Below are 11,880 nucleotides of genomic sequence, written 5' to 3'. Positions count from 1 at the left end.
CAGGTTATAGTATGGGGTTGGACCTGCAAAACACTTGGGAAAACAGATTGCATACCTGCAGCACCATCTGCTTCAATTGAACAAGTATGTCAAGTTGGATTGTATTATTTGTTTTATGCCATAAATAGGGGTTTTCATTTCTTTATGTTCTAGCCGGCTCTATGGTGAACTCAAAGTTATCTGTTACAATTCAATAATTAATTAATCTTTCTCAACATTTTTTTGATTCTATAATTTGGGATATTATGATGTAAAATAGGAATTAAATGGAAACAAAATTTTCACTGAAAAATAAAAAACTATCAAAACTAGATTTGAAACATTAGAGATGTTGTGTACCTGCATAGTTTCCAACCATGACGTTGGTAGCATTGGCATGGGGTCCTATAACCGTGAGGTTCTTATGGGTGATGGAACTCGAAGTCAATGTGTTGTTATCGTTTTTAAGCAGAATAATGCCTTCCCTAGCGGCCTTAGCTGCCAATTCAATGTGTTCAGCAGAGCACACGTCATTCCTCTATAGAGACATCAAAGAAGGGCTGCCGTCGAAGTATCCGAGCCTCATAAGTACAATGTAGAGATACCTAAGAGACTTGTCAATGGCTCCCTCTCTGACTTTCCCTTGCTTTACAGCATTGTTGGTAAAGTTTGTGTAATACACACCACGGTCTAAATCCAAGCCTGAAATTAATAAAACAGAAATTTCTAAGTAACAAAAATGGAGACAAACAAATGGATTTGATAAGACGTGATTTGGTTAATTAAGATCTTACCTGCTTTGATGACTTGTGCAACAGCATCCTCATTGGTGTCACCAAGCCATTTGTGGCCATCAACCATCACTTCGATTGAATCACAATTGGATACAATGTATCTAGAATAAAATTAAACAAATTGTGAGTATAACCTGATAGAAAAATTTATGTTAATTTTATGCAAATTATAATCAGAATCAGAAAGATTCGAGTAATAAAGGACATATAAATACCCATGAAGACCCAAATCTCCTCTGATTGTTTCCTTCAAGAGCTTTGGATCAGCACAAATAGGAATTCCATTGACCCGGTTATATGAGCACATAACACTACTAACATCCCCATCTTTCACACACATCTCGAACGGGCAAAGGAATGTCTCGAGCATATCTTGCTCAGTAACCTTAAAAATATAATTACAAATCAATTATATGTATATCAGAATCAGAACTATATTAAATATAAGCTTACATACCCTTGCATCAAAGTGGAACCGATCAACTTGTAGCCAATTATCAACCTCATAGCCAGCATAATGCTTACAACAAGTAGAAACCTTGAGAGAACCAGAATTCAAGTCTGTTGCGTTCTTGTAACCCTCAACATCTTGCAAGCCTCTGACATAGTTAACTGCATACCTATCGACGACATATGGATCTTCACCTGGTGTCTCTGTGATTCTTCCCTATCTAGGGTCCCAAACTACATTAATGTTAGGACTCCAATACGCGACCAAGGTTGTACGTTGCTCTTGCCTCTGTCGAAACAACCTACAATACACATATATATCAACTTAGTGACATAAAACACACACATATATTTCAACTTAGTGACATAAACTCAAAATTGCATAAATGTGAACCTGGCCAATATTTTTCCATAGAGACTCATTGAAGGATGCTGCAGTAAGAATTACTGTTGGAAAGCTAGTTGCACCAGGAATAAGATCATCAAAATGGGTGCCAGGACCGACATCAGAGACACCATGGAGTGACTCGGACCACTATTCATATTTAGGAAGACACCACTAAGTTGTTGCACCTTCTCAGATAATGTCATTCGATCAACTTAGTCCTTGGCCCTAACATCGAACGAAAGGGACGAGTCGCAATACACGAATAACAACATGTCCAACCCCATATCAGCAAACCTCTTTGGATCACAGAGGTGAGTATAGTTTGAAGAATTGTTTTGGGAAGTAATAGCGAGGGAAGAAAAAAGAGTATCTTTAGCTCCAATGGAAACAATGAAAAAAGCTAGATATATAAAAAGAAGAAAACTAAACTTTGCCATCTCTTAAGATGAATCAATCAATGGGTCGAGAAGAAAAGAGAAAGATGGACTAAGTTTTGATTGAAAAAATTGGTGAAGTATAGAATGTATTTATAGAAAAAATTAAGAATCAAAATAGGTAATTAATAAGACTTAAGAGTCGAATTAATTTTATCTTTATCTAAATGTGATGAGTATTGTAATTTGTACCTCATTTAAACTCTCAATCAGTCGAGACTCGAGAGCAGTGGATTCTATAATGGCGTTGGTCCTCATAATTGCCTAATCATCATATCTTGGGCTCCGTGCAAAGCTGCAAACCCATTCTTATGGTAATTTTGAGGTACCCCTCAGGGTTTATGCTAATTAGAGAGACGCCGGGGGTTTGTAAAACTAATCACCTATCATTTCCTTCTTGCATGAGAGACTTAACAGACAATGACCAAAATGACCCTCGTCTATAATATCATTAATTATTATTTTTTCCAAGGAAAAAGCTAAAACCATTCTCCTAAATCTCTTTTAGGGTAATCTTTCCCGTGACCATCGATGTTTCTTTCAAAAATCCTTCATCTTTAAGTCTCTTAAGAGCTCAAGTTTTTAAAGATATTTTTCAAAGCAAGCAAGTTAGTGGCTAGTAATAAGTGATCACGGGTTTTAAACCCATCCCAAAAATCCTATCTTATTCTTATGGTTGAAGGGGATAAAATCTTGATATTAAATATGAGGGCAAATTTTTGTACGTTAGTGTTTGAAAAAAAGATTGAAGATGAGGGTATTTTGGTAATTTGTGTAAGTTTCTAATAGAAGAAAAAAAGTCTATGATTTATACCGAGTTTGAAAATTAATTTTTCCTTAGATCAGGAGGAGTATCTCAAACAAATCGATTCCAAATACCTATAGGGTAGAAGCTATTGGTCCCGATTCTTAGTCGGCTCGATTCCATTTAGACTTGAATCTAACCGGGTATTGAAAATGAGGATCCGAATTCGAGATTTTCGATTTTGGTTCCAGTTAGATGGGCACCCATTGACAACCTTAATTGGGATCAAGGTTCAAAATATCGTATTATATTTGAATGCATCGGCCGATATGTATCAATTTTTCAACATTCCGATATGATACCAACAGATAATTGAAGCATTCGTTGTTTTGTTCCTAACTCTTGGTTTTGTTGAGAAGTTTGTGAGAAAAAGATAAGAGGAGAGAAAAAAAAAAAAAGAGGGAGAGAAAGAAAAAGAAAAAGAAAGAGATGGAGACTTATAGGTCTATAATTGTAGCTTTGTCGGAGTTGGAAAATCAAAATTCTAATTCGCTCTTCTTCTTCCCCTCCTCCTCCCTTGGTTTGGTTTTTTTTTTTTTTTTTTTTTTTCTAAAACAGAGAACCCCATCCCGTGTTTTTAAGAACATACCCTTGACTTTAGTCTATTCTTGAAGACTCGGTAATTAGATAACCTCCAACCCAACCATGCAAATTTAAACCCATTAGAGGTTTGAGGCTCTCCATCAACATGACCATTATGATTTGAGGAAAAACATAGATTTTCTAGAGATCAGCTCCTAACTTCCAACAATTAACATACATTTTCCTAGGGATATATTTTTCTTGGAAAACATCCCAATGATCACGGTGATGGAGAGTCTCAACCCATATGAGTTGAGGCCGTTAGCATTTTCCAAAAAATGTATCCCTAGGAATAAGTGTATTAATCCCTAGATGACTGGATCTGATCTCTCAACAGTCTACATTTTCTTTCAAGCCCCAATGGTCATTGAGTCTCAACCGTGCGTTGAGACTTTGAAAAGTCCTAAAAAGATTTTGAGTTTTGGGGAAAACCCACTGGAGATTTAGTAGTGCCACCTGACCAAAGGTTTAAAAGAAAAATGATTAAATCCATTCCAAATCTTAATTTAAGATCAAGTATTGGTTTAGTCAAATGATGGTATATCATCCTTGTGATTCATGTTGAAAAACACCCAAAATTAAACATTTGAAGTGGACACAAAATCCAAATTCATTAAATAATTGTGAACCAAAACATCAAATTAGCTCATAAATCCTATAAAATTAAACTCAGAGATATCTTTGCAACCAAACGCGCCTTGAAAGGATGATTAGCCCTAACATTGAACCAACCCAATCACACCCTCAGAAAGTTGAGAGCACATCCTTTGTAGTCTGATTTTCTTGTAACTCTCTATAATTATATTCAACAGTTGAGAGGTGTGACACATCATCAATACGGTTATATCAGTTCGTTTAAATTCAAGAGTTTATTAACCATCCATTTTCAAACACTTAATTAGAGGGAAAAAGGTTTTTATTTCAAATCTGATCTAAATCACGAGTATAAGAGGATCGGGTTGTTATTTTTTTTTTTTAAATTGATGTTTTATGAATTGTAGAACAAGAGCTACAAAGAATTACACAGATAACGAGCTACAAAGGACCTACACCCCATATTTTCTTCAGGGTCTATATCACTTCCAGGATTTATTTTCAACGGAAAATTAATTCCACAGAAAAAAAAAAATGAATTCTACTATTAAGTGGTAGGTTAAGCTATTTTGAATTAGGTGTGAAGTTGTGGAGTCCAACATCTCACGAACTCTGCTACTCGTTGGCATGATTTAAAATTTTCAAAATATTGGAAGTAGGACATATATGGTTGTTGAATGAGGTAAGAAATCCGTATGAGTGTTTGCAAAAGCCACCAACCTCGGCACCTTCTCAACGCTGCTCCCCACCTCTCATCACCAACCATGTAAGCAATGGGCACGTGTCAGTCTCACAATCCTCCCTCATCAGCTAGGCGTAGGGAACACTGCCACATCAGTGAGTGTCTTTTTTAATTCCGTTCAGTATTTTTAAATCCTATAATTTTAAAATAGAGCGGTGCTGGAGTTACATTGAAATGGACATGGATTCTTACATTGCTGATGTGGAGGTGCACATATAACCATTGATACTTTTAACTCGTATCTTGATGAAAAGTATTTATGATTCCGTACATACATCCACATCAACAATGTGAGAATCGATGTCAATTTTAATTTTCCTTCAACATTTTCCTTGAATATCTCCACACTGCCACGTCTGTGAAAACCATTTGAGTCAATTTAGCATATCTCTCAAGGATCGGACCACGACCATAGGTACATCACCAAAGAAATGCACACATATGTGTTGGCGTTAGCAAAAGTTGGTGTGACAATAGTAGCTCTCTATTTTTAGTAATATAAAATTATAAATACAACTGCCACGTCATTGAAAGCTGAGCCACGGTTCGGCTTAGCGACTTATTAAGCTCAGTTGGGTTGGTTGTCAAATTCCTAAAGCACCCTTTGGAAATGGTTGGTGACCAAACTTCCTTAATCGTCAGTCTTTGACTAAACGCAATTTGGGATTTGTCGCTGTTGGGTTAAAGAGCACGTAAAAGCCAATAGGGTCACCAACCCAACAAAACCTATGAACAGTCTTTTGGAGAAACTCTTACCTTGCTTCATGAATTACATTGTATGTTGCATTCTAACTCTTCAAGTAGCAATTCTTCTTATAAAAAATCCTCCGACGATCAAACAATAATCAATTAGCAAGAGTTTCATCTTAAGAAAGTTTAACTTATGTACCTATAGTTTCAAATCTTTCTTATTTATAGTTTTGGAACCTTTGATCCTAACTGATGCAAGTCTAGTTGTATCATTGGAGGGATGTTGACACTTGATGATATAGATCTTCATTTTTGTATGGACCACAAAATGAGAAATCGCATGTGATCTTGGTCAGTGTATCTGATAAAGATAGATAATTTTCTTGTCAACTTGTGAGAGATAAGTGATATGATCTCAACAAATCATTATATGTGTGTTGGGTGATTTGATTTTTTTTTTTTTTCAAATATTAGCATTGATTATTTATTTACATAGGACCTCATATCCAACTTACTTTGCATAGTATTTTTGAAATCTCAATTATCTTTATTTCAAATAAGTTTGTCTTTGTCATATAACTATGAGCTTCATGTTACTTATCTTTACAAATAGCTTAAATTTGTCTAAATTCAACGTTAGAATAAAAAGTTATGATCTTTTTATGAACGTTGTATAGAATTGAATGATAGATTCAAGAAAATCGAACTTGCTCAAATTTACACGAAACTTTCGGTTCAAAAATATAATAAAGGATAATATTTTCTATATAAAAATATCATGAGTCTTTTAGATAGTTTTATTATCTGTCCAACGAGCTTATGTTTGTTCAAATTCGATGTCAGAATAAAAAGTTATGGTATTTTAAAGAACATTGTGCATGAATTGATATCACCTATATTGTACTCAAATTTTTATAAAGTACTCGATTTTGAGATATGTCATCAGTGATTAATACATATTACTTAGTTTCCACCTAGATCGAATTGACTTGCCCCATTCATTTGATCCATATAAGCATTAATATTATATTATTAAAATCCCAAGGGATTGGCTCAATGGCAATTTTGGACCAATAAGTAGTTAATGCCGGTAGATCGTGAGTTTAATATCTAGTATGAGCATTAATTCCCCGGGGCCACTTGTGAGGGTGCACACTCACTTATCAAATGTGTATGCTGTGGGGGTGTTGCATGTGTCCCGAGACTAGTTCTTGGACAAAATCATAGTCTATAGGTTGGGCAAAGCCCATAAACTAGCCTAATCCCTTGCCTATAGGGATACCAAATATGATTTTATCCGATTAAAAGATGTTCTTGGACAAAATCATAGTCTATAGGTTGGGCAAAGCCCATAAACTAGCCTAATCCCTTGCCTATAGGGATACCAAATATGATTTTATCCGATTAAAAGATATTAGGATTCTCAAGACAAACGTATCATTAAGAATGTGTTAATCCCTAGAAATTGATGTTAATCCCTAGAAATTGATATTAATTTCGATTCAAACATTTCATAAAAGATGATGTTTTCTGATCTTGATTTTGTAATGAAACTAACACTTGTTTGTTGAAAAAAGATATTTTAAAAAATATAAAAATATAAATTTTAAAGTAATATATCATTTAAATTTAGGTGGATAGAAGGATGGATCCATATTTAACTTGAGGATAAGGGACATCAACCCATATCTGACCCATTTTTTTTATTCGGATATACTCAAAAGAATCTAACCCACTAAATTCAGATTTAGATTACGGATAAAATCTGACCCATTTTATGCCCTTGTTCACCTACTAAAAATTAAAAAGAATGAATCTGGATGGAAAAGGGAACAGATTCAATCCCCAATGTGTTTTCAAAGTCTAAAAGACGAAAACACCCTCCTGTATTCACATTGAAGACTTTTCACCCTTCAAGTCAAGCTCCAATCTGACTAAAATAGTAGCCGAGCCGATGACCGGTTAGGGTTGGTGGATTACAGGCTCTAGCCAAACCAAGGTAGGTCTGAGGAGGTCCTTTTTTTATTTTAATTGATGGGTTAGATCATGAAAAGTTCCTCTCATTCAACGGCTAATAATTGTCGGCCATTCCACCATGCCATAAATCTCGAGGCCATTTAACTATAAAAATGGGAGCGAAGTTGAATGCTTAAACGCGTAAAGTTCTTCCAAAGCAACAGAAGGTTCTCTGTGGAGAAAGCAGATCTGCATCAACACTTGCTTTAGGGCCTCTCTCTTCCAGGTAGTTTTCTCCTCTTCGTTGTTCCTCATTTCCGCCACGGATCTTCATCGATTTGAGGGGAAATGAATTTATCTGTGTTAATGTTCACTTATAATGCTTGATTTAGGGAGATATTAATCAGATCTGAATCGAATCCTACTTTTTTTCGGTGTATTTTGGTTGTTTTCTTTGGAATCTCGGTTGGATTATATCTGTTTCTGTAACTTAGGTAGAAGTGCTTACAGATCTGAGTGTTCATGCGTGATTATAGTTAGTAATGGTTTGTTTCTGTAATTTCGAGTTGATTTTATATGGATCTCGATGCATGCGTCAACTTCTTGAGAAACTTACTATGGAGATGCAAAGATCTGATTGTTTACTAAATTTAGTTAACACTGTCCCATTTCGAGATGAACGAAGGTCTTTGAACTTATTGTTGAATCTGTTCGGAAATTCAAATAATTTATAATTGTTTCCATAGTTCTCCGTTGAGTTAAATTTTTTTTCTGAAATTTGAATTTCGAATCGAGTGTTTGAGGGCCGCTGTTTTGGAATCGGTCCTCAAACACTCGATTTAGTTATTACGCCTGAGGAAATTGTCTTCGATTTGCAAGAAATGCCGTCAAACGAGCAGATCTGATGGTTTTTATCAAAAACGCTTTTAGAAACAATGATTTGTCTCTCTGTTTTGTCTCATTTACTGGATCTGATATGTCTTCCTTCTTAATATATATGTACGTTGTCTTGTTACTTCTAGAAGAGATGTGTAAGCTTTCCTGGTAATAAAACAACGTTAAAGGTATTCTCTGCTCTATATGTGCTCCTGAAAGCAATTCAAGACTTTATAGCTGTGTTGGCCACAACGATGATGATGTTCTGTATATATGGTTTTATTTATTTTCATTTCCTGCTCCTTGGATTTGCTTAAATTTTAGAACTGAACGTTTATTATTTGCTTACATTCACCTTAGGTAGGAACAAAAACTGGTGTATGAATTGAGTATCATGATGTTATCTTTTTAAGATTCTCTCTGTGATTGCTTCAACTTTTTATCTGGAATGGTTGAACACCGAATCAGGAATCTCCAATTCCTTCTTGGGAAAGTGATTACTTCAACATTTTATCTGAAATGGTTAACACCGAATCAGGATTCTTTTTACTTCTTTAGGAATATTAGACTTTTAAGAAAGCATTTTGCCATTGTGCTGAGATTCTCCTCTAGTGTCTCTTGTTTGTTTGGCTAAATTTCAAACAAAGGCAAATTTTAAAATAAAACTATAGTCAATTCTCTTGAACTTTCTTGTTCTGATAAATTACCTTTTTCATATGAGTGCACCTGTGGTCCAGCTGAACTGGAAAAATTTGACCCAGCCATGAATTCAGTATTTCCACCTGTACATGGAAAACTGGTAATTAAACAAGGAAAATGCAGCTGGACAAATCTCTGACCAGCTTAGCAGGACCAAAGACTGATTTATATATACTGATAGGTCTGGTTGTGTGTTGTGTGATGTGCAGTGTGAGAATGGAGACTTTCCTATTCACCTCTGAATCTGTGAATGAGGGACACCCTGACAAGCTGTGTGACCAGATCTCTGATGCGGTACTTGATGCCTGCCTCGAGCAGGACCCTGACAGCAAGGTTGCTTGTGAGACTTGCACCAAAACAAACATGGTAATGGTATTTGGAGAGATCACAACCAAGGCCAATGTCAACTATGAGAAGATCGTGCGCGACACATGCCGTGCTATTGGATTTGTGTCCGATGATGTTGGTCTCGATGCTGATAACTGCAAGGTTTTGGTGAACATTGAGCAACAGAGCCCTGATATTGCTCAAGGTGTCCATGGCCACCTCACCAAGCGCCCCGAGGAGATTGGTGCTGGCGACCAAGGTCACATGTTTGGTTATGCCACCGATGAGACCCCTGAGTTGATGCCCCTTAGCCATGTCCTTGCCACTAAGCTTGGTTCACGCCTCACTGATGTCCGCAAGAATGGCACCTGCGCCTGGTTGAGGCCTGATGGAAAGACCCAAGTCACTGTCGAGTACCAAAACGACAAGGGTGCCATGGTTCCCATTCGTGTCCACACTGTACTCATCTCCACCCAGCATGATGAGACAGTCACCAACGATGAGATTGCTGCCGACCTCAAGGAGCACGTCATCAAGCCCGTTATCCCCGAGAAGTACCTTGATGAGAAGACGATCTTTCACCTGAACCCTTCTGGCCGTTTTGTCATTGGTGGCCCTCATGGTGATGCTGGTCTCACTGGACGCAAAATCATTATCGACACCTATGGTGGTTGGGGAGCCCATGGTGGTGGTGCGTTCTCCGGCAAGGACCCCACCAAGGTGGACAGGAGTGGAGCCTACATTGTAAGGCAGGCCGCAAAGAGCATTGTTTCCAATGGCCTTGCACGTCGGTGCATTGTCCAGGTCTCTTATGCCATTGGTGTTCCTGAGCCTTTGTCCGTGTTTGTGGACACATACGGTACTGGAAAGATCCCTGACAGGGAAATCCTCAAGATAGTGAAGGAGACCTTTGACTTCAGGCCTGGGATGATCTCCATCAACCTTGACCTCAAGAGAGGTGGCAATGGCAGGTTCTTGAAGACAGCGGCCTATGGCCACTTTGGCAGGGATGACGCTGACTTCACATGGGAGACTGTGAAACCCCTCAAGTGGGAGAAGCCACAGGCTTAGGTCAAATGAGTTTGAATCCTGCCGTTCACTGCAGATGATTTTACCACCCATAAATAATTTGCTTGAATATTTGGCCCTGTTCTCTAACTAAAGATACTGCCAATAAGTCTATAGAGTCTTTAGATGTTTGTTTCTGTTACTTTTATTTTTGTATTGTGTTGCCTGTGTTATTGGCTGTAATAGAAGAAAATGGATTTTTATTAGAAATTTATGGATGAAAGAAAGTTGAAAATAAGTAATTGCAGCTTGCCCTATTATGTCATCTAGTGGTAATGGATGGTATTTCTACAGGTGCCAACGATCGAGATCGAAGACTTCTACTATACGAGATTACACTAAAATGCAAGAGATACCTAACTCCAGAAAACTTTTGTAAACAAAATGAAATTTCTGAAAACAAATACTCTTCTCTCAAAAACATAAGAGAGAGTTCTGAACCACTTCATTATATATAACATATTACAAGGGGATATACTAGTTTGTTTCTCTGAAACTAATTCCATAACAACTATAACAAACGTCTATAACAGAATAAGTTAATTACAATCTTCTAGAACTCCAGTTGAATCCAAGTCATCATGATGAGCTGTCACATGCTGACTTGTCAAGTGTAGAAGCTTCTTCTAAGTTCTTATGGTTTTCATCCCCCCGCAAGCGGAAGGGTTGAGGGGCAATACATAGTCTAGACTTCAAAGAATCGAACCTTGAGCTTGATAAATGCTTTGTGAACAAATCTGCTATTTGATCTTCAGTTGGAACGTAGCAGAGTTGTAACCTCTTGTGAAGAACTAGATCTCGAACAAAATGAATGTCTATTTCAATGTGTTTAGATCGAGCATGAAACACAGGGTTTGCTGCCATACAGCTGGAACTGATGTTGTCAAACCATAGAAGAGGTACTTGTTGTTGAGGAACACACAATTCTTGTAAAAGTAATGAAGTCCAAACAATCTCAGCTGCTGCCATGGCTAGTCCTCTATACTCAGATTCAACACTACTTCTAGAGACCACCTTCTGTTTTGTTGCAGACCAAGACACTAGATTATCTCCAAGAAACAAACAATAACCACTAGAGCTTCGTCGGTCATCAGGGGTCGAAGCATAATCAGCATCTGTATAGGTTTGTATCTGAAGATGAGTAGAAGGATTAAGCCTTAAGCCTTGTTGCATAGTACCCCTCAAATATCTTAGAATCCTCTTTACAGAAAGCCAGTGAGCCGTTGTTGGGTTATGCATGAATTGACAAGCTTTGTTGACAGCAAAAGCAATGTCGGGTCTGGTTAGAGTGACATATTGTAAGGCTCCTACTATGCTTCGATACTTGGTTTGATCCTCAAATGGTTCTCCATCATACTTAGACAAACTTTTGCCAATAACTCCAAGGGTTTTTGCTGGTTTACAGTCAAACATCGCTGTTTTCTCAAGCAAATCAGCAATATACTTGGTTTGAGATAGGTGTAGAGATTGAGCATCATAAATCACCTCTATTCCAA

The 11,880-nt window shown here is 37.1% G+C and overlaps 1 protein-coding gene and 1 pseudogene across 1 annotated transcript; one reads left to right on the top strand and one right to left on the bottom strand.

The window, feature by feature from the left end:
- Positions 1 to 322: 322 nt before the first annotated feature.
- LOC147383627 (putative beta-D-xylosidase 5) lies at positions 323 to 2,048 on the bottom strand (annotated as a pseudogene).
- A 5,493-nt stretch (positions 2,049 to 7,541) lies between these two features.
- LOC147383626 (S-adenosylmethionine synthase-like) lies at positions 7,542 to 10,626 on the top strand. The gene is made up of 2 exons (XM_086427957.1): positions 7,542 to 7,700; positions 9,199 to 10,626. Exon 2 carries the CDS (start codon positions 9,206 to 9,208, stop codon positions 10,385 to 10,387), a length of 1,182 nt encoding a protein of 393 aa, XP_086284083.1. The 5' UTR covers positions 7,542 to 7,700; positions 9,199 to 9,205; the 3' UTR covers positions 10,388 to 10,626.
- Positions 10,627 to 11,880: the final 1,254 nt, after the last annotated feature.

The sequence above is a fragment of the Akebia trifoliata genome, chromosome 16 (genome assembly GCF_017979445.1).
Source record: "Akebia trifoliata isolate Shusen 1 chromosome 16, ASM1797944v1, whole genome shotgun sequence".
Lineage (NCBI taxonomy): Eukaryota > Viridiplantae > Streptophyta > Magnoliopsida > Ranunculales > Lardizabalaceae > Akebia > Akebia trifoliata.
Note: the sequence above shows the minus strand (reverse complement) of the source record. Positions and strands in the feature narration are given on the sequence as shown.